General features: G+C 40.5%; 1 protein-coding gene across 1 annotated transcript in view; it reads left to right on the forward strand.

Moving 5' to 3' along the window:
- The first annotated feature begins 402 nt into the window (after positions 1–402).
- TGFBR1 (transforming growth factor beta receptor 1) overlaps positions 403–27,857 on the forward strand; it is a 36,626-nt gene continuing 9,171 nt past the window's right edge. Inside the window, exons 1-6 of the mRNA XM_040586028.1 lie at positions 403–534; positions 7,389–7,640; positions 8,032–8,274; positions 13,948–14,178; positions 22,410–22,577; positions 23,262–23,418. Of these exons, the coding sequence (XP_040441962.1) occupies positions 453–534; positions 7,389–7,640; positions 8,032–8,274; positions 13,948–14,178; positions 22,410–22,577; positions 23,262–23,418 (1,133 nt within the window). The 5' untranslated portion in view covers positions 403–452. The remainder of the gene's footprint in view (positions 535–7,388; positions 7,641–8,031; positions 8,275–13,947; positions 14,179–22,409; positions 22,578–23,261; positions 23,419–27,857) is intronic.

A 27,857-nucleotide genomic window follows, 5' to 3' on the forward strand; every position in this document is an offset into this window, starting at 1 on the left:
CAGTGCCTCGCCTCACGCCCCGCGCTCGGGTGCTCCCCACCGCCTGGACGCGCTGGACGCGGTCCCGTCGCTGTGCGGGAGACGGGCTGCGCGCGCGGGACCAGCGCCCCCCGCCGCCCGAGCTCCTCGGCGGGTCGCGGGGCCGGCCGCTCTCCCGCCGGGACCCCCCCGGCGCCCCCCCCCGGCCGGGCCCGCCGCCAATCATGGCGCGGCCCCGCCCCGCGGCCCGCCGGCCGCCTGTTGTTGTTGGGGCTCCCGGCAGCCGCCGGGGGCGGGTGACCAATCGGGCGGCGCCGCCGCCGCGTCAGTTACATTAGCGGCAGGAGCGGGCTGGGGGCGCAGGCAGCGCGCGCTGCTCCGTTTCTCCCTCGGGCGGGGCGGGGGGGGGGGGGGGCGCGGGGCGGGGGGGCTGGCGCGCGCGAGGCCGGGCTCCGCCGTTCCGGCAGCGGACCATGGCGGCGGCGGCGGCCGCTCGGCGGGCCTGGGCCCTGCTGTGCCTGGCGGCGGCCGCGCTGCTCTGCCCCGGGGCGGCCGGTGAGTGCACGCGTGTCCGGGGGAAGGAGCGAGGGGAGGGGAGCGGGTGAGGTGGCGCCTGGGGCGGGGGGAGCGGGGCGGCGGGGGTCCGCGGGTCCCCGTCGGTTCCTTTCAACAACATGGCGGAGGGGCCGGCTGGGGCGGAGTCGCCTTCCTCCCCACACCCCCCCGCCGGCCGGGCCCGGCGGCGCTCGGGCCGCTCGTCCCTTTGTTGGCCGAGGGCAGCGGCGGGGGCGGGTGCGGGGCCGCCCCCCCCTCCCCCCCGGCCTCGCCCCCTCAGAGCGGCGGTGGCTCCCGGGGCCCGCCGGCTGCGGCCCTGCCTTTCCTGCGCGGGTGCCCGCGGAGGCGGCGGGGCAGCCTGGCGTGTGTCTGCCGGCCCCGTCGCGCCAGCCCCGCGCCGCCGTGCCCCGCGGGCTGCCCCCGGCGCGGCGGGCAGCGCGGACGAGCCGAGCGGCGGCGGCGGGGGCCGGGCCGGGCGGCGAGTTCCAAGGGCGGCGGGCGCCTCGGTGCCGCGACGGCGGCCCTGAGGGCGGGGGCCGGGGGGTTGCGGCTGCGGGCAGCAGAGCTGTGCGCTGCGCGCCGGACCGAGCAGGAGTAGGAGCTTTGGTGGGTCCCGCACCGCAGAGCGGCTTTCGTTCGCCAGCCGGCCGTGCCCGTGCTGTCCCGTGGGAGAGAGGTGTCGGAGCTGTGCTGTAGCGGAGCTAATGCGTGAAACTGGGGTTCTTAATTCCCGAAAGCAAGGAATGGGTATTTTCCCATTAAAAATAAAAAGAAGCCCGTTTCGTTTTTTAGTTTGTGGTTTGGGCTGTGTGTCCTAATGAGGTATACAGGTGTTACAGACACCCTACTCCTAATGGATTTAGGTTTCAGTTTCATCTGTAGTAAGTTAGATCGTGATGACAGACACACAAAATTTGCATTTTATAATTGGCCCGCTTCCTAAATTATTCTGTAGGTGGATTGTATATTGCTTTGGGTTTTAAAAAGGAAGTGGAGACGCACCAGGGTTTTCATCTTCAGTTACAGCTGTAAGATATCCCTCAATCTGGATTTCTACCATGCTGTTCATAATTCAGTCTGAGATGGTACTCGTGCTCTAAAGAAAATATGGCTTAAAAGAAAATGCGACTTGCTATACCAAAGTGCTGTGTTAAATGCTTGTTTTATTGTTGAAGAACATGGAGAATCTTTGATGTGGCAACAGTGAAATAAGCTTAAGTTACCCATTGTGGTTCTTGTGTTCTTGAGAAGGTGCAGCAGGCTTTAATAATTCAAAGCTTTTGGATGTGACACATCGTGTTTAGGTGTTGAATAAAATTTTACCTTGATTTGAGTTTTGAACTTTTCCTTTTTAATGCCTGTGATCAATCAACAGTTTTCACTTAATCTCAGTCATGAAATTAAGGTCTAAAAGCTTTATGTGAAAACAAGGCAATAGATTTCTGTACAGAAGCTTAAGGATGGAAGTGGTGGTATGCTACCATTTTGGTGGTTTTTATTGGAATAGGGGGCATTCACAGGGTTCCTGATGCTTAACTTGTAGATAGGCCTTGGTGCTGGTAAAGGGGGTTAGTTTATCTGAATGTTGTGGTCTGAGTTTGGACAAAGTACAAGGTGTGATATCACTCCTGTTACTTAGTATTCTTATCATGGTTTGGCAAAATTCTGATGCTGCTGTTCTGCAATGTAATAGTGTTACTGCATGAATTAATTGTCTAGTGATATGGTTTGTATGGTGATTAGGCATGTAATGTATCACAGCAGCTAGTTGAACAGTAGAACAGCCCAAATTTGTAAAGTCAAAGTCTGAACTTGAACTTTTTTTTTCCTTCCTATAGTCTTTGGTCTTTCCAGAATTCTGGGTGTTAGCACAATTGCTGCTAATTGCAAATAAAGATGGAAATCTGATTTGTATGCTGAAATGAATTTAGAAGTACAAATGGAGATCTCTATTCTTTCTGTTTTCATAGCGTTAGTAAAATTACAGTCTAGGCTTTTAATTTTAACTTTCTTTTGGTTTTCTAAAGCATACTCTTCCATGAAAGATACATTAAAAATTTGTTTCTGGTATCTTGCTGGAAGAGGCATGAACATATCTGTGAGTAGCTTTATGGATGACATGCAAAAAAACCCTGATGGTGCTAAATGGCACCTGCACTATGGAGATTATAATAATGCTTTTTTGTAGCTGGGATTTTTCCACGAGGCTTTATCAGTACTTGCAAGCTGAGGATAGTGCCTTAATAAAGCATTTATCAGTTTTCTTGGGTGCATCGCTTCAGTTGCCAAAACCTGCTGTTTTCAATGGAAGCTTTCCTTAAAGAGATGGATGAAATGCATGTGATAGTTGTCCTGAAAACTTGATATCCAGTGCTGCTACTTTACAACAGTGAACTTAATTAGTGCCTTTGTGAAAAGAATGAGTGAGTGATGGTCATGAAGTATCATGGTTAAAGGGGTGGGGGTGGTGGGGGGGAAGTACCCATGTCCCAGATGTTGTAAGACATAAACATTTTTGCATCTTGAGCCACAAGAATTCAGAGATGAGTCAGGTATATTGTTGAGGGGATTGTCTGAGTAAGAGACTAGGAATCTGACATTGTTATGTATTACGCTGCTTTGCTACTGACAAGTTTTATTGGTTAGGGAAAAAATTACCAGTAACCACTACAGCCTTCTTACTCATCTCCTTAAAATCTGTTACTGTCTTTTGCACATTACAGCCATGCTCCTTTATCCCTTGAAACTCTAAATCTTGTAGAACCAACAGTCCTGATTGTTCTGTTGAAGTTCTACTTCTTTCAAAAGTTGAATTTTCCACAGAAGAGTTACATTGTCACAAGAGAAGGATCTGGAGTTTCTTCTTCAGCGCAATGCTGCTCTTGGAGGCCTGAGACTATTTGGTTTTTTGTTTGTTTTTGTTTTTTTTTAACAAAGACAATTGTTCATTACTCAAATGAGTTGTGGGTTTGGAGGTTTAGAGTACCTAGTAAGTTTTAACTGCTGTAATACCCTTTGTTAGCATCCTTTGAAAGACAGTATTTCAACATACGACTTCCAACCAAAAATTCTTTGGCTGAAGCTGGTGCTTTATGCTAAACTGTCTGGTTGCAGTAGTTCTGCAGGATGTTAGCAAGTACTATACAGTAATTCATAGTTCTGTGCGATTCTAAAAATAAAGTCTTTGTGCAATTTTCTTCAGAAAGACAAGACAAAAAAGACTGTTTCAATAGGTACCTAGTGGTACAGACTTCTAGAAGTTAAGTCGATAGGCTATTCTTCTCTTTGTTTTATATATGGTATTAATATCTGAACTCCTGGGAACCAGTTTATTAAGTTTTGTCAGGCAGTGTAGTTTCAGTGTCTCATTTGCTGCCAGCTTGCTTTACCCTCACTGTGGGCTTTCCAGGCTGCAACACCTGTGGAAGAGAGGCTTTTTAAAGGGAAGACAAAACTGTCAAACAGAGTCTGAGCCTAAGAAATTACACAAGTAATTGTATTCAACACAAGAGGTTAATCTAATACAAAATCAGATCGGGGTAAAAGAAGCGTGCTGTTGATGACTTCTGTGACATGGTGTGTGTCATAATGCACACATGCACATGCCTTCCCTGCATCATCTCATTGTTTTCTGTTACAGTAGTCACTCACATAAAGCAGGAATGTTTACGTAGAATGGTCATGGCACAGTGAGGAAATGCAGTAGAGAAGGCACTAAACTACTGTGGGGACCCAATTTAATTTGTTTTTGGCTTTGTCAGCAGTTGTCTATATAACCTCCAGTGCATTCATTTAGCTGTCTGTACTTTCATTTCTCAAGCCTCTTATCACTTAGACATGAGTTTTCATTAGTGGGTAGTGGAGCTTCATGCTAGTGGTTCCATCCAAATACTATTTTAATAATTTTTCTTATTAGAAAAAAGTTTTGTGCCATGGAAAACATGGACTAAGACTTTCCTCCTTTTTGAGTTTAGTAATTTTGAAGGAACTTTTTGTGCTAGTAGTTGTAAAGGGTGCTTTTCAAAGGTATTGAAGTACATCACACCTGAAGGATACAACTGGCTGTGGAAGGCTAGCTTAAATCAGTTGTCATTCTCCAGTTGCGTGTTGTTATCAACCCATTTCAGAAATGTGTGTGTTCATTCAAGGGAACTTGGAGACCTGACTGGTTTCTGTCCTGAGGTTTTCCAAAATTACTGTAATGCTGCTCTGAGAAGAAAATAGACTACCTGGAGAGAAAGCGAAAGTTTGTATCTCCAAGAGGACAACAGTCATAACTTTTCTAAGATCAGTTGTTAGTGAAAACACTTCCTTATAGGAATGAAGTGATTTAACTACAATTGGTCATTGACATCTGATGTTTAATCTACAGTGTGTTCATAGAGTCATAGTCTTTCATCTTTTACATATAGGTGACTGAAGAGTGAGACGTGAGCAAGATTATTTCTATTCCATTCCCTTTCCTGCTGGTATAGTTTGCTGAAGATGCTGAATTAGTTTTCCCGTTAGTAAAATACAGAAGTTCTACTGTTACGCACTGGAGCTGGAAGGTCTGAAGAACTGTAGGTGGTGAGAGTAGGGAGGAGCCCGAAGCACTTCTGTGTTTTTTCTTTTTTTGAGAGTGCTCACTAGAGGGCAGCAAAGCGCTGTGTTCCTGGGGCGCTGGCGGCGCGGCCGGTCAGGCGTTGTTCTGTGCTTTCGAGGGAGGGGGGAGCCGCCTCCGAAGGAAGCTGAGCTGCGTGTGATGTACTGTGCCTGGGCAAGAGCCTAGAAGATAGTGGCATCAGGTGGGAACAAAAGTATAAAATGTATCAAATTGCATTCCTTGGCAATTCTATAGCAAAAGAAGTGGGAACAAAATGAATGAGGAATGTAAGAGACCAAATACTTGAGTCCTAGTGGTATCAGTGTGTCTCTACAACCTCACAAGATGAGGAACGTGGATAAGTGTAACAATGTCAAACCAAACCTCACATTTTTTTAAGTAACTTGGCCTCTGTGCAGTGACTCGATGTAAATACATCTTACTGAATATCTGTTGCTTACTCTAGGCATTCGGGTGCATATGCAGTTACGATGAGCCAAGAGTATTACTTAACTAGAAAAAAACCCAACAAGCAGGCCTTTAACACGTTGTTATTTCTTTCAACTTGAAGCAAACAAGATAATATTTTTAGGAGATTTTTAATGGGTTAAAAAATAGTTTAAGTGTGAATTGCCAAAGGCACACCAACAGGAAAATAACTGTTAAATTGTTCTCATAGTTAAACCCCGAATAATAAGACTTTCTTTACTTCTCTGATGGGGAGTGTGTGGGAAATTGCATCTTCAAAAAGGGGTGCTTCTAAGAAGCTTTACCCTACTGTGTGCCAGTTCTCATTTTGTATCCCTTCTAATTACTTTTTTTCAATGATCTTCATACTAAATAACTTTGCAATCCCATTCGTGTTTCTTTCTGCCTTTCTCTGACTGGTCTGTGGGCTGGTGACTCTCTGAAACATGGGTTATCTTTCTGTAGTGGGTCCTAAGAAGTTTGTTATCTTTTCTGTAATAGTAGGCTGTGATTGGCAGTAATTTGTTTTGATTCAAAATCTTGGAGGAAAGGTGTTTTCAGACAAAGGAGTACAGCTTGGAGTCAAGACTTTGAGATGGAATACATATTTGAGATCAGATTGCTGTTAAATCCATGATATCCAGTGATAGAGAGGGGTGGAAATCTGAGGCAATTCAGGTGGCTATCTTAAACTCTTAAATTTAAAGTGAAACATCTAATTTCAGATTTTGGGGCATCTTTTGCTTTGCCACCTATTAATCCTCATGCCTTTGGTGTAAGAATTTTGTATTTTGTTTATGGCTCAGTTAATTTTTGTGTTTTGTGCATGAATGTTTAAAACTTCAAAATTTGTCTAAATTTACATATTTTAGAATTTGTCAACATGCATACAAAAAGATTATGCTAGCTTTTGCTCTCGATGTGAAAAGTGGAGCTGGAGCATATTGATCTTTATTGTTGCTGCTGCACTATTTTCTGTCTGGCTTTGCCCCTGTAAATGCAGAAAAGAATGGAGAAAGAAATTTATAGTAGCAGTGTGTCTTCTCCAAGAAATCTTGCAATGTTAAAAATTAAACCTGATCATCTTAGACATGGTTAGTCTGTCATTCCTGCTTCCCTCCCTATGCCCCCTCCTTTACTAGTGCAGTTGAAAGCTTTAGTAAACCAGCAACGTGAGTAATGTAAGGCAGTGTTTTCCTGTGGCTTCATAAACAAGTCAACCATATTCTGCTGGTGTGAAAGCTTATGTTCCGAGGCTGCTCAGGATTTGTTTCTTAATGTGGATTAAGCTTTAATATGCCCTTTCCTCACTTCAAAATTGAAGCCATCATTAATATGTAAAGCATTAATCTTGGGTAGCCAGCAGCCTCCTATTTGTTACTTACTAAAGCTATACCCATTGTTATTGTGAAAAAATTGACATTATTTGCATTCACTTTGAAAATAGCAGAATTGTATGCTATAGAGGATATAGTGTTACTAAGTCTGGATCTTTAGTATTAGGAACTGTCATGGAATGTCTTTACCTAGAGGAGTGTGTAGGATTGCAGCCTTTATCCTAATATATGATTGTATAAAGAGAGAAGACCGGCTTTAAATTTGACTCTTTCATCTGCTCATGCCTTTTTTTTTTTCTGACTAAAAAGCCTTGTAATGTTGTTCTTTAATGTGACAGTTCTGTGTTTATGTAACCAGACAGATTATAGGCCTCCTAGTGTTTTGAACTTTTATTTTAGTCATTCAAGTCTTCTCAACTCAGAACATGTACCAATACTAACATTAATGGTTTTTCTTGACACAGCATTACAGTGTTACTGCCATCTATGTACAAAAGACAACTTTACGTGTGTGACAGATGGGCTATGTTTTGCCTCAGTAACACGAACTGCAGACAAAGTAATACGCAACAGTATGTGTATAGCAGAAATCGACCTGATTCCCCGAGACAGGCCATTTGTTTGTGCCCCCTCCTCCAGAGAAGGAGTTGCTACTTCGGCTCATTGCTGTGACAGAGACCACTGCAATAAAATCGAACTTCCAGTTCCAACACCAGGTAAGGGGGTTTGGCATATTTTTATATAATTTTTAAACAGAAAAGTCTGTAAGAATGCAAGTTTCAGTTTTGAAATCGTAAGTGAATTTGAAGACCTAAAGTACACCTTAGATTCTGGAAATAAAATTTCAAAACATTTGGAAAAAGAAAGTTAATCTTCTGGATAGGTATGTTAGGGCCGGTTTTGAGACTTATGTACATGTTAAGTGGAAACTGAGCATGCACATAGTTGCTTTTGTCCTTTGTAATATTTAAATTGTTGAAAAAGTTACTGGGCAGAAGGTTTAACAAATACACTGAAATAACTCGAAGATCACTGTGAAATATAATAAGCTTAGTTGCATAAAAAGAAATAAATAGTTTTACCCTTTTCTTCTATTTTTACTGTCAGGCCCTACTCCAGGAAAACCAGCTTCTAATCTAGGACCTGTGGAACTGGCTGCTGTCATTGCTGGACCTGTCTGCTTTGTCTGCATTTCACTAATGTTGATTCTATATCTTTGTCATAATCGTACTGTAATCCATCATCGTGTGCCAAGTGAAGAAGATCCCTCACTGGATCGCCCCTTTATATCAGAAGGAACTACTTTGAAGGATTTAATTTATGATATGACAACTTCAGGCTCTGGGTCAGGTAATGTCGTGCTTCTAGTAGTAATTACTCTGTGTTTAAGAGCCTTGTAAGGCATTACTTTTTTTTTTTTATATCGTCAAATCTACTTAAGCTTAAAAGCTACTTCCATGTAGATTCATTCTATATCAGTGAAGATCCAATATATGTAAATAAGTGAAATAAAAGAAACATTGAGTTGCTGCTCCTGTTTCTCATAATTCTGAGAGTATGGTTTGATATGCAGGGCATAAGTCAGCTGTAGTAAATGTTTTGTTTTCTCTGTTAGTAAGGCTCAGTCATTTTACCTTTTTGTCCTGCACAGCATATCTAAATTACCATCTTCTGTGGTTGAGAACTAGTGAAACATTTTTCTTTAGCTTTAAACTGAAAATTCATTTATATCTGTAGCTGTTTGTATATGAAGAATATTCTGAATTCTGAGTTAATGTTCTAGCCAGTTCTCTCATTACAGAAAATGGTTTTTTCTGTTGCAAACAGCTATTTCTGTGTGTGTAGAATGGATGGAGTATGCAGAACATGTCTGAAGAATTTCTGTCCCTTGATTTTTGTGAATTCTTGTTTTAACTCTGACTTTAACAGGTGTTGCTCTGGGAAGATGAGGCCGTAGTCTCTCATTGCATAGTCTCTGCTATTGTAATCCTGACATAGTGCTTACAGGATTGTGGTGGTCTGTGTCGCATAAATATGGTTTAATAGAGTTGATGGGGTTGATGTCAGGTACATCAGTGTATAAACTCATCTCCGCTCTATATTAAGGAGCGAGACATCAGATTGTGTTATGCAATATTTTATCAGCTTTTTACTATGTAAGAAGGCTAAAAAACTTAATACTGAAAATTATTCCTACTACTTGCAAATATACATGGTGAAACATCCATGGCCTTTCAGAGTATTTTCTGCAAAGAAACACTGGTGTTTAATTGTCAGTTGCTGAATTCTCTTTTGATTTCCTAGAATTGAAAAAATGTAAAACAACAAAACCCAAGAATCTAAGTTGTACTTCTTTCCCGAGGGCTTTAACTGTTAAAACTCGTTAAGAGTCCATTGCTCTGTCAGGTAAAATCGATGTAGCTTGCTGAACCTGTTTAGAATACAGGTCAAAGTAAGTCATCTTCAGTCATACCCTCACTGAAGAAGGTGAGGTTGCATTGAGTGTAGGCAGTTAAATTTCACTTGAGAGAGTTTTTTGCGTATCCAAGTCAGTTTTGATCATGGTGGGCTAAGTTACTCTGTGGTTAGAACTGGAGCTGTGGTAGTTTGTGTTTATCTCGGCTTTCTCATTTACTAACAGCATTAACTAAAATAGTGGAAGTGGCTAATTTAACTTCCAGTATATTAGGCTAGAACTTGATAAATGCTGATGCTGAACTTACTTTTCCAATTATGTCCTTTCTAGGAGGGGTGTACAGAAGTAAGAGACTTGGTAAACGAATATGAAAGGTTTACATTTCTTGGAATGTAGGAAGCTACTGAAAAGAAATTCTAATTTTAAAAAAGTTAACCCTTAAAAGAGCAGCTGTATGTTCTATGTGTAGTCATCTGCAATGTAATAGCTGCTGTCACTTCAGTAAACCCAGAAAAGAAAGCCTTTAAAGGTTTCCCTTGAAACTGTGTTTAGTCATATTTTAAGAAAGCAAAACCAAAACCCACCAAAAAAACTACTGTCTGGTTGATGGTTCCCTTCTGACTTCTGTGGATAATCAGAGCGCTTATGCTACTTTCTGCATGGCTGCTTTCCCATGCTGCTGCAGAGAAGTCAGACCTATGATAATGTTAATTGAGACTTCATTGTCAGTTGGTTCTTCATTATCCTCTGGCATTCCTGGTGGTCCTTCTGAGCCTTTCTTCATGTTAGAAAACTCTGGAAGTACTCCTTCAAAATAAGCTTTTGAAAAGCAGGGAATCCTGGTTAGAAGAAACTTAGAATCCTTTCTTCTTCCAAAGCAAATGGTTAGAAACTACTGACTCTTCCCTTGCCTATTTGGAAATTACACTTTAAGTAAAAGCGGTGTGCTGGGGAATTACTTAGTTTTCAGACCTTCAGGACACTCAAGCTGGTCTATATGCTCCCAGAGTGCCTGACCTACTATAGTATTTGAGTATTGACTGCTGATGGCTGCATCAGGAAGAGCAACAAATACAGATGAATTTTCCTTACCCCTAAGAAAAGCTTTCCATTAACTTGTTTTTTTGCTTGAATGACAAAGTCTTGTTCCCTGTAAAACAAGACTGGATGATTCCTTTAAAGTGATCTTTTAACTTCAGCTGCAGTGAGTTCCATGTTGTTCAGCTCTTTGAGAGAAGTATTAGCTGCCTTTAGTGTTCTGTGCTTCTGTTTTATTATGGTAGTGGGATAGGAGGTGCTTCAAGTACTTATACACTACCAACAGTACAGAAAATATTTGCAGTGACTTGTTTCACTCTTGTCTCAAAACTAGTCAACGACTACATAAATTCATGGTGCCCTAGCACTTGAACTGATAATTTTCTTGTCCTGAAATGTGCCTGCAGCAATTGAATGTCATTTAAATGTGCATTTTAATCCAGACTTTGGTGCAGCACATTGAGAAGACTGTATGTTTATGGAATAACCTGGGGGTGGGAAACAGGGTCACTGAAAGGAGAAACATCAGAGCTGCTAGTTATAGTGTTTAATCCTGTCAAACTGAGAAGTATGCAGTTGGGGTGAGAAGCACAGTTAAGGAAGTGTTTCGTTTGTAAATGCTAAAGTAAATGCTCTGCTCTTAAATTCATGCTGATGGACCAAAAAAGCTTGTAGTCAAATAAAAAGGATTCTACCAGTTTTGTATTGCAGCATTCTCTGAAGAGAAGCATATAAAACTGAGAACTTACCAAAACTCTAAAAAATGAGCTTCCTAATCAGATCAAAAAGGAAGTAGGATTCACTTTCTGCGATGGTGAAGAGTAAGCTGTTATTAATTATTCAGTCTTCTGTTAGTATTGCCATCTTGTTCCATGACTAACAAGACCTGGAACTGCAGGCTTGATGAAAGAAATTGATTAAACATCTAAAATGGATCCTTCTGCTTCAGCTTCTAAGAGAAGGATGTCCAAGTCACTTGGAGCCGAGAATGATTTTCAGATCATGATGCAAACTCTCAAATGTCAACTGCAAGTTGTATAGATAGATTCTGTTGCCCAGCTGTTACTTTTACTCTCCAACCCATGAAGGACATTTAGTTGCAAGGAAGAAGGAAGAATTACCTAAAACAAGGGGACAGGCTTTGGTTATTATCAGTAAGTGACTTCAAGCTGGAAGGTGAGTGTTTAGAAATCCAGTGGGTCACAAAAATCAACGTGAAGTTGAGTCAGTTGAAGTGAACGCAAGGCTGTTTATCTGTGGTTCATAGAATATCGAAGGGAGTGAGATTTTTAGTTTTGTGGGGTTGGCCTTTTTTATTAATCCTCAAAGGAAGTCTTCTGGGCAGAGACTTAAGAACAAGAACAATGTTCTGGCAGCTGCTCTTGTTGGCTGCCTTTAGTGCTTTAGAACTTAATTTCCCAGTTATCCAAATTGGGTACAAACTTCTTATGCATTGGATGGTCGTTGGCCCAAACTAATTGGGTACAGTTAAGGTAAGAAAAAGAACTCTTTTCTTAAATTCTTAGAAGGCTTGAGGATACTTTGTTGTGATGTACAAAGGTGATGGTGAAAGCCTCAGATATAAGTTGGATGACCATGGCTGAATGCAGGATGCCAAATGTTATGAACTGCTGTTGAACTCAACGTGGGCTTGAATTTTCTCGTCCTCCTGATTAACAAACTGACTGTCATCTATCTTCATGCACAGTTAGAAGAAGCTGTACTCAAAGATCTTGAAGTACAGTTGTGTCCAATGTGTATGTCAAAGGCTGATGTAGTAGCTGTCTCCAGTGAGTTTCTGCACAGGCAGTCTGGTTTACAGTGAAACAGTTGCTCAAGTTCCTGGCAATAAAGAACTGTTTCCTTTATAGCAAAAAGAGGAGACTGCTCCATTGCAACAGAAAGTCTGTAAGGAATTCTTGTGGATGCAGGATAAACGTGGATTCCAATCTTGTTTTGTTTAGCAGCAGTAGTAAGAGAAAGCACAGTTGCAAGAAACGGAAGCAAGTTGAATCTTGTGACTTGTAGAAATAAGTATAGGAGCAAGGTGACTAGATCAGGTAGCAGGGGTTTTATTGTGCTGTGATGTTAATGTGATGATTGGGGGGTTGTAATGTGAAATTGAAGTGCTCCATGACTGGAAAATCAGAGCTTAGTATTTGTTTAGAGGTTAGCTGATATTCTTGGACATCATCTGTGTTTTCTTAAACAACAAGGGATGTCTATATAAGTCGTACAGCAAGGTGAGGAGTGCATCTGAAAATGTACAAACAGTTCCCTGAAACAGCTGTGGGAAGAAGAAAATATCAGGCATATCACCCGCTTCAAGTATACAAAATCAGCTTGTATTTAACATTTGCTATGGGTTTTGCAGTAGCATATAAGTGTTAGAGGAAGCTTTCTCTGGCCAACAAAGTCAAATCTTACATTTTCAGGGCTGAGTTTGGTCCTCTGGTTGTTCTAGTCTGGCCTCTTCTGCATTTCAAAAGTCTGTAAGGAATGCGTCAGGCTTCGAAGATGAGCCTTTACAGTTTGGGCACACAGCACAGCTGACCTGAGGACAGCTATTACAGCAAAAACTTCCAACTTTCTCAGTAGGAATTACTGTAGCATCTGAAAACTATTAAATCACTGGTATGGTGTCCATTTTTTACCCTTCCTTTCTACGTGTAGGTATGTTGTCAGCAGAAATCATGCAGAAAATTTGTGTAGGTGTAGAGGTCTTGAGTAACTCCTTTAAATGCTACAGTGTTTTAATTTGCACTCCTCAGACTGACACACCACAAGCATGGCAATGCTGCTGACCAAATTGGATATCCTTCTAGGGCCACTATTAGCAATGAATGCCTAGAGATGGACAGGAACTAGTTATCAGAGCTATTAATCGAGATTTATTTTCTATAGCGTAAGGAAATAAAGTGATGTTCTGGTAGCTATTGGAACTTAGGTTATGGAGTAATAATTACCTTGTAAAGCGTACTTGGGCAGGAGTGTGAACTTTTGAAAGTCAGTGTAGCTGATAAGCGTAGTTTAACTTACAAATGGGTCAGGTCATACGTGGTGATAAGTAAATGAATCTGTATCAAAAGTGCCTTTGAACTGCTTTACTGGGAGAGTTATGGGCAGATCCTTTTCTGAAAAAAAACACCCACCCCAAAAACCAAAAAAACCCCACACAACACAACTCCTGTAACAAACCACCAACGAACAAAAAAATCCGCCTCAATTTTGGTCCTGATTGCTTCATGGTTTCTTTTTCATTAAAATAACAACTTTGTGGATCAACAACTGTCAAGATTCTGAACTGAAAGGAGGAAGTTTGTGCCTTTCTAACAACTGTAGAGGTGGTTTGTAGTGTAATAACTTTGAGTACTTGTTTTGCTGGCCTTTAAGGTTGAAGGCAACATCTTGCCTACGTGCTTGTTAGCAGTTCACAAATTTTAAGAGTTCATTATTGAGTGCATTCTAAGAGGAGTATCTTGATGGAATATAGATCTTTTATTTAGAACTTACTATAAGTACTTGTTTTGTGAGTGATGTTTAAGGTGAATGTTAAATCTGCTTTTTAGGTTTACCTTTGCTTGTGCAAAGAACAATTGCAAGAACTATAGTACTGCAAGAAAGCATTGGTAAGGGTCGCTTTGGAGAAGTCTGGCGAGGGAAGTGGAGAGGAGAAGAAGTCGCTGTGAAGATCTTCTCGTCAAGAGAGGAACGCTCATGGTTTCGTGAAGCAGAAATCTATCAAACAGTTATGCTACGGCATGAAAACATTCTTGGATTTATAGCTGCAGACAACAAAGGTTAGTGATACTATGAATTCATTTTACTAATTGTGTACACAAACAGAATAGATCAGGGGTCCTCAAACTACAGCCTGTGGGCTGGATACAGCCCCCCAGGCTCCTCAATCCGGCCCCCGGTATTTACAGAACCCCCTCGCCCCCCCCCCCCCCCCCCGCCAGGGGCTGAGGGGGGAAACGAAGCAGCCACAGACGACTGCCACTTCATCTGTGCGCTGGCCCCCTGTTTAAAAAGTTTGAGGACCCTGGAATAGATGGTAAATAGATGGGAAAGATAAAGTTGTCAGGATCTAATTAAGAGTAGCAAAAAGTACTTTTGTTACTGGAGCGTTTCAGAGTTTGGCTAGTGTTACATAGGTTTAATGAAGGAAAAAAGTGCATTCTCCTTTTTCTGGAAAGCATGCTTTGATTAAATTCAGAAAAAAATCCCACACATTTAATGAGGTGTAATTTCTACAAACAAGTTATAATAATGGCTAAGGTTGGTATCAAAAAGGAGATGCCTTGTCCTGTCAGCCCACACATGTGCTGGATACCTGTACTCTCTTAATAGTCTGATAAGATAGATGTGTGGAACCAAAAGAGTTCATGTCTAATCCTGTTGTCCTAATACAAAGTAGGAGGTAAAAGATTCATTTTTAAGAGTGAGATATGAGAAGTTATTCATTTAGAACTCCAGTTGGAAAATAAATTGGCAAAAGGAGGTTAATGATTTGTTCCTAGTGTTTAAAAAAACTTGTACATGTTTGCTGAAGCTCTCCTGATAAGCCTGTAAGTATCCATTAAGATAGACAGTCTAGTAATTTTTTCAGCTTGATTTGTTGCAGTCTGTCAGGTGAAAATTTCTTGGGTTTTTCCTGCAGTCCAATTTAAGGCGAAAGAATCTGGCAAAAACACAGAAGTTTTTGATTTCTTATATTAAAGGGAGCTAAAATATTATGTTTTTTCATCCAGTTATTTTAATCTGAAATTAAATGTTTCCGATTTTAGTAATTCAGAAATTACCACAAATGGCTTCTGACTTTTTTGTGAAGAAAGCATTAATAGAAAATTCTGTCCTCTTAGGAGTCAGGAATCCACACACATCCTGAATTCTTAAAGGATTCTTGGTTTTGGGAGATTTCTTAAATGGTTTTAGTGTAGTTGAAGTATACATGTAAACAGAGCTTTCTTTAATTATCACAAGATTAACTTCAAGTATCCATATCTATATAAATCTGTAGAATTGGAACAAAACCCAAGAGGTTTTCTGGAATGCTTCCTTTATCCAGGAAAGGGTTAGCTAGCTATAACTAACTTGCGCCTAACAGATGTTTTTGCAACTTGTCAACGTCCAAGAGCTTGCAGATCTATGGTATACCAGGGTTCTTCCTGCAGCTTATTATGCTTACCATTAGAAACTGTCTTACTTTCATGCCTAAAGTTGCACTGGATATTCATAGCACCTGTGAGAGCTTGAGTTTGTTCTCATGGACCTGGTGGAATACCTGGAGCCTGGATTTAAAATTAGTAGACCTGTTGCATTAGACATAAATGAAAATCCATCTCTGCAGAAGCCTTAGGTACTGTGTCTGACTTAAGTGTAAAGGATATATTGCAATATCTTGGCTATAACTTTTTAACAAAATTAACAAATTAAGTATACTACTCTCCCATTTTGCCCAAAATCCGTTGATAGTTTGTCCCAAAAATACACTTGACTACTGTGCAAAGGAGGTATGAGGAAGGCTTCCTGAACAAACGGGTTACTAAAATAATTTCCTAATTGTTGGTTCAGGTTCCAGATGCAATAGGATAAAATTCCATTTGACTTGGTCATGTTTATGTTCCTTTTAATATAATCTGATATGAAATTGCTTCTGGTTTCTGTTGTTAATATGCTGTACATAAAAAAGGAAAAAATCCATAGCTGATAGATTATGCCTTTATTTGAGGCTTTAGGGCAAGGCTTTACTGTTTTCTTGACAACTAGTTGGCAATTGGTTTATGAAAAATGGATAAAGATGTGTTTTGAAAATGCTGCTGCTCTTGGCTATTTTCTAACACTATTGCTGTCTGAGCAGATGTGGAAAGCTGGGTTACACAAATGCAGAAATCTCTGTATAACCTTCTGCATTCTGTCAGTGAGGAAATACGTACATGGCATGCTCTCTCTGGGTTACGCATTCAGGTCCTGAATATTGAAGGAGGCTGATGCATCAGCTCTTGTTTAGAATACTTCAGGCTACCTGTATCCCATTAAATGGGAAAACACAGAGGGACTGTTATGGAGGTAGTTTTTCCAGCTTAGTAGGTGTGCCATCATGGTACTCTGAAAGGAGCAAGTGTATCACAAGGTGGCTTTAGAGGTCAGTGGCTTAAAAACACCTCTTAATGGTCTTTCATTGTAGATGCTGCTGCTAACTGATAAATGCTTATTAGATGCCAGGTGCAAGATGAAGTATTAGTTCACAGCAGTAATAGCTGTGAAGGATTTGCATCCATTTCTCTATACAGCAGGCTGCTGAATGCATTTGGGAGTTACTGCAGCCTAGCTGGAATGCACAAACTCATTAGACTATAAGAATCTGACTGTGTGCTTGAGACCTTGCAAAGATTACTACATAGATATAGCAGTAAAAGGAATTACTTGTGCAATCCCCATTCAGTGCTGGCTGAAAGCTTATCTATGAAGAAATCTTAGGAGTAAGTGTCATGTATCATGAGGACTTGAATTTCCTGACAGGTAGCTTGTGGTGGAAATGTGGGCCAGTGTCATGCTGCAGACTACTAGTAAAAACATTAATTAGGAGGTTCCTCTTAACGCAACTGTGCATTTTCCATGGCTGCAGGAGAACATCTAGCTGGCCACCATACTTCTAAAATTGGGAGAGGGCTTTTGGGTAGAATGGTGCATGTATAGATTAGAAAGTGTTTAGAAGCACAGACAGATCGGCTTAAGTCAGTGGTGTTAGCTCAGATGGTGGAGTCGTAAAGCTTGTGACTGAACTACTGTCTCCACTCATTCTACACTATTCATAGTTATTCCACGTGCCTTAATGGTACGTTCTCCTCTACTTCCCCACAGCTCTATGGTGTTCAGGCTACAGGAGCTGGTCCAATCTGTCTGCTTTCTCATCCCAACATTTACTGGGAAATAGGTGCTGCTGTTAAGCCAGCTTGCAGGCTGGGAAGCAGCGAATGATTTTAACTGCAGTGGTGTTCTGTCTGGCAGGCATGTTTGTTCTGGGTTGCTTGTTACTTACCCAGGAGTATATGCTACTTTCAAATATGGCTAGGTCGGGAAAATCACTTTCTGGGCCATGTGTTGCCTTGTTTTGAACCACCTAAACAGATTGGGGGTTGGGTGGGGTTTTTGTTTTGTGTTTTTTCTAACACTTTTCAACTAAGTATCTAGGTATGGGAGACACAATCTGCACTCTTCTACTAAAAGAGCAGTGGCAGCTGCCTCTGTTTACAGTATTGCGGGTTTCCCTGGAATAGCTGTCTGTAACCACGACTGTATGTAGTTTGTTACAAGTAAGGGGAAGTGTTGCCCTGTGTACTTTCAGATGATTTTATGCATTAAAATACTTGGGCCTCTCCATTCCTTCCCTTTAATTGAAAGCTGTGCTTCCCTAGGTGAAAGTTTTGTTCAGTCAGACTACTTTACATGGTAAGTAGATACCCAAGAATGATATTAAGCAAAATTATATTAAGCAATATGCTGTGGAAAAACGAGGAGAATTCCTTCCTCTTGAGAAGTAATATTTGAGCCATTTATTGTTTTTGAAGCTCTGGCTTTAGCCTGAGAAGGAATTTGACTGGAAGATCTTGCTAATCTACACGGCTAAAGTCCTTTTCATCAATTTAATCTGCTGACTGTCTCAGCATGATAGTTGTTTCACTAACAAAATATCAGCCCTCTTCCAGCCACAGAAATATCTTCCCTGCCATGTCCCTGAATATCTAATTTCTAAGAGTTTTCTAGCTCTCTTGATCCCTTTTCTTTTTCCTCTTTTTTTCTTTTTTCTGTTACATTTTCTGCATGCCAAAAAAGGAGGCTAACTTATCCCCGTCTCTACTTGGAAACACTTTACTAGATGATACTAGAGAACATATGCAATTAGGCAGCTTCTGTAATGTCTAGGCAATTCAGCTTGTAACATAAGTCTGCAGTTCCAAACTGTTGTACCAAGCAATCCTGTCACACGTTAAAACGTAGTATTTGGTTTAAAAACAAGCATGTGCAAAGTCCAGATTTTTGTTTTGCTCATACCAATGTGGAAAAAGTATTTTTCAGTGAAGTGAATTCAGTCAATTCAATTTTAATTGAAACTTGATTATACATATTTGATAAAGCAATCATAAATACCTTCAAGAGGTAGCTTGTCTAAGGTGGATATTGCTTGGACTTCATTAGTGTTTTTCTCAAACTGTAATCAGCCTTCTAACAACAAATCTGAAAGCTTCTTTATTCAGAATTTCAGATTGTTAGAATTGCAAAAGAAAATCCTTTTACTTCCAAGTGATTTTGATGGTCTAAAATACTTTGAGGTTTCTTGCAAACTAAGTAATCTCTTAAATAGGTTTCCAGGAACACACCTAAGTTTATGTAATGTTCTTGAACATTCTGAAATTGCTTGAGATTCTTGATTGTGGTGTGTATGTGAACCAAATTAGGTTACCTTGTCATGGGAGGCTGTGCTACTCTGTATGTAATTACTACTGACTGTAATTACTTTTTCTTACCTGATAATGCAAATCCTGTGATTGAAAGCTTCATGGCAGATGCTGTTTACTGTACAGCCAAAAATACTCAGGTTCAGATTTATTACTTGATAATAATAAACTATTGTCAACAGTATAAGCAGACTTAAGTTCATCACGTGTTCTGCTTAGATTGCTAAACAAATACATAGCTTGTCAAATACAGAAAGGTAAAGAAAATGTAGTAAGACCTATCTAATAGCTGGACATTATAGTTACTGCTGCATTTTAGCTTATCTGTAATTAATATTACTTGTGTAAGTTTGGATGAATGCTGCCCCTTCTTAAAATCTGGTTGGAGGGCCACAAATATTATTGACAATAGGAAAGAATCATGGCTCCTTTCAAATGGATAGCAAGCCCAGCTTTATATTTTTCTCCTTTGGAAGGAAGGTGAAAACAGACTGACTATTAAGACTTATGGATAATAAATAGGTTAAAACTGAAGTAGAAGGGTCTGTAATAAGCAGCATAGTCTCTTCTTAGGTGGGTGCGTAGAGTTAAGAGGAGAAAAACTTTATGCAAGAACACTATAATCTTGATTCAAAGCAATGATAATTCTTCAGAAACTTTGACATCTTTAAAATATCTGTTTAAACACAATAGGTCTAGTAGACTACTTAAAATTAGATTACAAATTTCCTTATTGTTGTCTAGTTTAGAAAACTGCTGATATATCCCATTCATAATAAACAGGAGAAGAAATCAAATACAGGTTCAAGCAATGAGTGCGTATAGTGCAATGTAGGGCCATAACTGGTGAAGTAGTAGATTAAAACTCAGAAGAGAATATTCTGAACTGATTAAGTTTATTTTTATTATAAAAAACTTGTACAGTTTTTTGGAGCTCTCTGAATATATATATGTGATGAGTGTACCCTTTATATGCCTGTGGACACATACCTGTTTCTAATGTTCTGTACAACTGGTTCAGTGAAGCTATAATACTGTTGCACTGACTTTTCAGAGACTGCTACTCAGTTTGGAGAAGGTCACATTTAATAGTATGCAGAGTTCTAAGAGTTAAATCTTAGGCAAAGTTGCAAAAGAAGCATCATTCCTAAATATAAAATACCTGAAATAATAATAACAAAAAATCTTTTCCTTGGGAGCCGCTTCTGTGGGCATGTTATAAGAAACTTCCCACTGCAATAGCAGCTTTCTAGCGGTGTCTTACACTTTAGACCATTGCCTGCTTGTTTAGCCTGGTTAAATTAACAGCTTAGCTGAGACTATGCTTTGACTGTAGCAAGGCAGAATTCTTTTTCTATTATGAGAATTCCTGGAATGTGGATTAGACTTCTGTCTGCCTACTCTGGAGCATTTGGTGGCAGCTTAATTTTTTTTAGCTTTTTAATGGCATCACTGGCCTCACTAGAAACATCCAAGTAGAAGGGATGCTTGAAAGTCTTGCCACACCTACCCAAGTGTTTATTTAAAGATAAGCACAAGTACTTCTATAAGGATAGTTTCTGTCAATCAGTACATCAGACATTTTGTGCCTCTTAACTCTTCTGGGCCAAGCCTCCTCTTTGAGGGGCATGGAAGAAGAGGGGAAGGAAATGTGAGGACCACCTATTTGGAAATTATTGTGGTTTAACCCCGGCCAGCAACCAAGTACCACACAGCTGCTCGCTCACCCCCACTCAGAGGGGTGGAGAGGAGAGTCAGAAAGGGATGTAAAACTTGAGGGTTGAGATAAGAATAATTAATAATTTAAACAGAATAAAAAGGAATGAACGATAATAATGATGATGATATAGTTAGAAAAGGTGGGGGAAAGGATAAAATACAGAGCGAAAGGGAGAAAGGAAAAAGTGATGCACAGCACAACTGCTCACCACCTGCTGACTGATGCCCAGCCAGTCCCCAAGTAACTATCTGCCGTCCCCAGCTGACCCCCCCCCCGTTTATATACCAAGCATGACATCCCATGGTACGGAATACCTCTTTGGCTGGTTCAGGTTGGCTGGCCTGGCTGTGTTCCCTCGCAGCTCCTTGTGCCCCTTCCAGCCCTCTTGCTGGCAAGGCCTGAGAAACTGAGAAGTCCTTGACTTCAGTGTAACCATTACCTAGAACAATTAAAACCATCAGTGCCTTATCAACATTGTCCTCACATCAGAGCCAAAACACAGCACTGTACTAGCTACTAAGAAAATTAACTCCACCCCAGCTGAAGCTAGGACAGAAACTAAAAACATTTTCAGCATGTTTATGATGGGAACTAATTTCTGAATTCTCTCCTTCCTCTTCTTCATACGTAGTTCTTGAGTATGTGTTTTGATAATCCTTAGGGGCTACCACAAAATATGGTATCTCTTTGGTTTGTGCTGACTTTTCTCACTTGTTCTTAGGGAGCAGTGGCTGTATAATTCAGGATGGAGGTCCAACTGAAGTATTTCATGGGATAACTAGGTTTTTTTAGAGATGAAAGACTCTTCTACAAAAGGAGCTAGCTATAAAAACACTTCTCAAATCTGCCGTGAGAGTTGCTTTTATAACAAAAAAAATTGGAAAACCTGTTTGGCAGAGTTGGGTTTTTCTCTGGGTATTTCTATTTCTTAGGTTAAAAAAACACAACACTTTCGCCACCTCTTGATTTGAATTCCTTTAGTCTTTTCTCTGTGACTTGAAGTTTAAAGTATTTAGTGTCCGGTACTTCAATAATGCAAACAATTTAATTCTTACCTGTCATTTGTGTGCCTTGGGATATCTGGAAATGTTATGCCCTGTCTTGTTCTTCATAGTTCAGTGAAAAATCATACAGCAAACTGGTTTTCTCATAATCAGTAGTTTTTCATTCTCTTTACCCTTGTACCTTCTGGAAACTTTGATTTTTGACCAGCAACTTAGAGGTCAGCAGAGGTGGGGTTTGACTTCATTTTTGAATGTGTCCAATTTCTCCCTGTAAGCCACTCCAGGAGGAAAAATCCACATCAGCTGCTGTTAACTGTAGAAACTGTCCCAGGCAGAGGCCAAACAGGTTATGGGAAGACTGAAGGAGTTTTGGGGCAAACCTTGAAAGATGTTTGTTGTTGTTTGGTTTGTTTTTTTTTTAATGGGTAGTCTGGACAGTATCATGCTAGACTGATAGTGGCGGTACTTGTTTTGCATCATGCGTTCAGCACTGTTGTCATAGTGTTACCTCCCATGCCCAAAGCAGAAAAATTAGGGGAAGGCAGGGCCTGGCTAATACCCTGAATAGTTCACCTCAGTCGTAGTGACATCAGCTTTCAATGGTTTGGCTTTTAGTTTAAATAAAAGAGAACTCACTAAGCTATTCAGAAGGTCTTGCATGGTAGTCCCAGTCTTTACAGAGACGTTTAAATTACAGGAATGGAAGTAAAAATTTAAGAGTCTAATTGGCTGAGGTTATCTGTAAAACATAATTTGTGCTTCATAAGCATTGCATAAAAGTGGCATGTATGGTTTGCTTGTCTTTTGTGTGTGTATGTAGTATTCATGCCAGTGTTTTTTTGCAGACAATGGTACGTGGACTCAGCTGTGGTTGGTGTCAGACTATCATGAGCATGGATCACTCTTTGATTACCTGAACAGGTATACAGTAACAGTGGAAGGAATGATAAAGCTAGCTTTGTCCACTGCCAGTGGTCTTGCTCATCTTCACATGGAAATTGTTGGCACACAAGGTAATCTTGCAACTATCCAGCCTGTCATGGGGATAATACTGGATTTTTTTTTTAAATTACATATATATAGCTCTTTCTACTATAATTCCACTTAATTAGAATATTCAAACTTCTCAGGGTGTAGTTGCTTTGCAGACAGCTACTTACATGAAGGCAGCTTAACTACCCAAGGTAATCCCTTGTGTAGTTGAGTGAATTGAAAAATGTCTGCCTGGGACTTCTGATAATTTCAGAATGAATAGAACTTCTCCATTTGGAAGGTTTTATACTTATGGTAAATTCGGGTTTTGTGATGTAATAATCCTTCCCAAAAAAAGACCTATTAAAAGGCAGTAAGTAATGGTGCCTGTAGTATCATCTTAACTTTGATTTGAGACAGCACTATAGGTCTATTTCCAGAGATGCTGGAAACTTTTTTGTGGCAGGTAGTATGTGTATGCAGTAAATACTTGCAGGAAGAGGAAAGGAGCAGTAGTGTGGACTAATACAGTAGACATTTAAGCCAATTTTCTGTATAGTCAGCCAGTCCACAGTGAATGATTTTAGGAGTTACCTTGATGCATGTAACACAGCAGAACTGAAAGGAATTCTGTAACTTCAAACAAAATCTGCACCAGGCTTAGAATAATAGCAATTACCTTTTTAAAGATGTGTTATTTCTGGTGTTTTTTTTTTTTCTTACAGGCAAACCAGCAATAGCCCACAGAGACTTGAAATCAAAAAATATATTGGTAAAAAAGAATGGAACGTGCTGCATTGCAGACCTAGGATTGGCAGTTAGGCATGATTCAGCTACAGACACAATTGATATTGCCCCAAACCACAGAGTGGGAACAAAAAGGTAAAAATCATTGATGTCATGTGTCAGGCAACTTTTTATTATAAAATGCTTTGTTTTTTCTCATGCCACGTAGAAGATCTTTGTGGGTATAAACACAAGCAGCAGGGAAATTAAGGGTTCCTAGGCATTTCCTCGTCAGCTGGTAAATTAGTTAGCTGCTTAAAAAGCATATTGAACCTTAGCATCTATTACTAGCCTTTGTAAAATACTGAAAACTTCCAAAATCTTTTAAGGCGTAAGTATATATTAAAACAATTAGGAAATTTCATTAGTGACTATTTTAGAGACTTCACTGCTGTACCTTTATTCTTTTTGCCTTGCATTGCATGGAGATGTTGGTTGCAGCCCAGTCTGGAGTATAAGGCAGGGTATTGACAGTGAAAGAAAGAAGGTAGATTCTTTTTCAGTATGTTCCGTCACATAGGCTTTGTACAAGATGCAGTGTCTTGGATGTGGGCTTTCATGGGATCCTATTTTTGAGGGAAATAGGAGAACTTAAAACAGCAGTTATCTATGTCATCTAATGCATAAATAGAATTATCAATGGATGAGTCAGTATACTCACTCTTTTAAAGGCCTACTTCTGAATTTGGAAATACAGGGTTTCTTGTCCTCAAAAGTTCAGAGCTGTTTAACTCTGATAGAAGTGCAGTTAAACTTACTGGCTGTAACTTGTCATTGCTGAACCTTCAGTCAGTAATAACTGGAAGCTGTTCTGAAGAAAAGATTCACTTCCTTTAGCAATCTGTGCAGCTATACAGCATACAGAGATAGCAGCACTAACAGTGAACCATAGCAACAGAGTTGTGTGATGCAGGCAACATCCTGTCCTTTTGATACCTGTAGGCTCAGTGGTATGTCAAACTGTAAATTTGTATGCCTGTCAGAAATGTTTGCAAGTCCAGTAGTTCAGCACTGTACATGTTTAACTTCAGAATATGCCCTAGCAGTATTGAGAAAATTCTGTGGTATTGCCAAGTCACCAGTCTATACATAAGTATTTTTATATATATCTCTTCGGTGAGTGATACTGGGGGGGGGGGGGGAGGAGGTGATTGGGGTTTTACAATGAGCTAGGATGCCCCTTTAGCTGTGTCTTTTCAAAGCTTATTTTAATGGTAGTTATATTGCTGAAATTATGTTGTTCTAAAGCTCTGCTGTGCTAGTCCTTTGCCAACTTTAAAAATACCATACAAATGGTCAGATGAGATTTTTATTTTCTGAACTACTACTAGATTACAAAGTACTGGTCATTATGCCTTCTTAAAGTCTCCAGTAATCATTGGTAGTAAAGCAGCAGACTACTTTAGAATTTGTAGTTGCAAACTTAGTAGTGTGCAGGGCATGTACCACATGATTTAGTGTTTTCTACTCTACTTACACGCAAAGAAAGAAGATACGCAAATCTGTTAACTTTCTTTAGTCTGTTCTTGGGAGAAAGTATCCTTTCAGCTGTGTCTATAGATCCCACTTAAGATCTCTCTTTGCATAGGCACTGTTAAATTGTTCATCTGCCTTGTGCTTCTTTGCAAGGGTAAAACTATAGTAGCTCTTGCTTGCTGCAGTGGGCAGCAGCAGGACTAAGTCTGTTTCTCACTTTAAAGACAGTCGCCTCTACCTCTCTGAAAACTTGTTCATTCTCATAAAACGCTTGGTACCCTCTTCCTCCCTCTTGTACATTCTTAGGTCAGTAACTCCACACCTCTGATTAATTTGTCATAATAAAGTTCAGATCTTACCTATTCAATGGCAATTTTAACTCCCATTGATTGCCACTCCTGGCACCTCTTCTGCACATGGAAGCTCTGTGTGCTAGTTCAGGGAGACTTGACCAAGTTTATATTTTTCTCATGATTGTCTGTTGCAAAAACATATGTTCTAGGGAGCAAGCAAGACTCGCTCTTGGGTGAGTGATCTAGGTGGTGAGTTGGACTGATGATTCTTCTCTCTGAATGAATCTTTATTTCTTTCCTGTTCAGAGGCTTAGCTTTACCAGAGGGTATGAGCTGTGTGCTTTCACAGCTCAGTCTGCAGCATAAAGCAGGGAATGTGAGCTTTAAACTGAGGAGGAAATAGAATCTCTGTCGCTCCCTGAGGCAGGTAAAAATACCAACAACAAAAAATCCAACTCATTCTCTTGTTCTCCTTTTTTTTTTTTTTTCTTTTTTTACACGTGGCCCAGCTCTTACTTTTGGTAGTTGAAATAGGCTGTGTTTAAAAAAAATTTGGCTGTGAATTCCACCTTGACATGGGTCTTTTCTGCAGTTTGTTAAACTCTTAAACCCAATGTGAGTAGAATTCTAGCTATGCTTGTAGAGAACTGGCTTGGTGAAGGGAGATGTCACATGCAACATGTTGTATATAGGTCCTGTTTGACACCAAGCTCCCTATAAGTTGTACAGGAAATTTAGGTAACTAATACAGAGCTTTTGGACTAAAAGGGGTGGGGGGGAAGAGGTCAGTGGGCACCCAAAATTTGACAAGGCAAGGCTCAATATAATTTATAAACTTCTTTGTAGATTTATCCTCTCATTCTTGGAGGGTGCTGAGCTGCAGGCCTTGTTCAGAAGGTCAAAGTTAATCTATGTAGAGTAGTTCTTTCTAGAACCTAAAATACTGTTCCTGTTGAGGAGTGCATTTCCGATATGCATCTCCTTGTCACTTTACATGTTTCTCTCCCTTTTGTCTGATAGCCGTGAAGTGGCTAATCTGCTAATTACATTAGATGACCTACTTGCCTTTCGCCTCTCTTGTTCCAGCAATAATCTCTCAGACTTTTTGAGCAGTTAGTCACCATTCTGTGTTATGGAAGCCAAAGCCCATCTAAATGCATTGATGGAAGATCATGGTAAGAGGACAATTTGCCAATAAATTCAGTGGAAGTCACATTGCAGGGGGTGGATCTTTTGAGGTTATGAATTCAGCTCAGCTCCATTACCACGTTCAGGTCTCTTATGGTCTTTCCTGTTAAAATCCTTGTCTCAGTTTCTGTAAATCATCCTGAGGACAGTCTCCTTTACTGCTTGTGTGATTCTGCCTGATAGTCTTGCAGTGGTTGGGGGTTTCGGTTTGGTGTTTCTCCAGCTCCATCACTCTTCTCATCCTCATATGATCTTAAGATAGATAAAATATTCTTTCTTCTACACCTAAAGCTGATCACCATACTGCCAAGTACATGAAGTAGCATAAGATTATCCAATAATGCAAAATCCTTGGATGGCATTAAAACACTACCACAATCTTGCATCCTTTATTTAAAAAGCTTTTGATAGGAGATGGCCCAGAATAATTTGAACCTTATCGATATCAAAGACTGTGATATGTAAATTTCGGACTCCGCTTCTGTTCAATGAATACTGTCAAAGTAAACCTTATGTTCCTCTTCAGACAGTTGTCCTCTGCTTGTGCTGTGCTTATTACTTGTGGAGAATTTATATGCCTGCACAGTGCTTAGGAGAACTCCCATGTCAGCAACTCTTGTTGAAGTTCAGGACTGCTAGCTGCATTATTGCTCTTTTGTTGATAGCCCTTGCATCCTTGTATGTATGTCACCTCCATAAGACAGAGTAGTGCTGTGAGAGTTTTGAAAGGTCTGACAATCCTGAAACTTTTTTCAAGTAGCATGTCTTGTATCATGCCTCCCATCCCTGGTGCTAGGAAGAGAAAATCCTAGTAGTATGTTGATGAAATGAAACTGTTCATAGGCTTCTGTGGCTGTTCCAGAGGCTGAGCTATTGCCCGAGACTGTATTCCACTCCAATAATTTGTGTGTTACTGCTTTACCAGCCAACTGTGCTCTCCAAAGCCCTGGTGTCAGTTTGCCTGCTTCAGCAGTATGTCAGCCTGAGATTGACAGGGCAGTGATGTGGAGAAACTCGGAACTCTGCTAAACATTACCTATTGGATTTAGCTGGCAGAGCTATACCAAATTGAGAGGGCAATACTACAAATGATGTAGCAAATACCATTGGTTCTTTCGAGCAGCCAGCAGGGATGCTGCTGTTGTAACTCACACATTGACACTTTGCTTGATGATCCCACGTTAGGCCTAGTCGCTAAACAAGGTAACAATCACTTGGAGGCTGTGACCACTTCTCAGTCCTTGTTTCTCAGTTGAAGGTCTTTCACAGATTTCTCAGGTGCAGCAAATGTCAATAAAGAACTGTGCTCACAAGAAAAGTTTACTTTAATGTGTAACCCAAATTGGCATGGTTTATTTTAATAATAAATCCTGATTGTTTTATGACGGGACTTACAGATTGTATGATGAAGAATTGGTTACTGCAGTGGTAGGGAGCCTTTGTTCCCAAGGAATCCTTAAGTGCTGCTTTTTTTTTCACCAGCCCTTCATGTCTGTTCCTTCTCTAGCCTTGCTAGAGGATGTTGCAAGAAGCTGCTCTATCTTGGCAGATTCTAGGAGCTGGGGATTCCTCCTGCTA

This window comes from Falco naumanni, chromosome 3 (genome assembly GCF_017639655.2).
Source record: "Falco naumanni isolate bFalNau1 chromosome 3, bFalNau1.pat, whole genome shotgun sequence".
NCBI lineage: Eukaryota > Metazoa > Chordata > Aves > Falconiformes > Falconidae > Falco > Falco naumanni.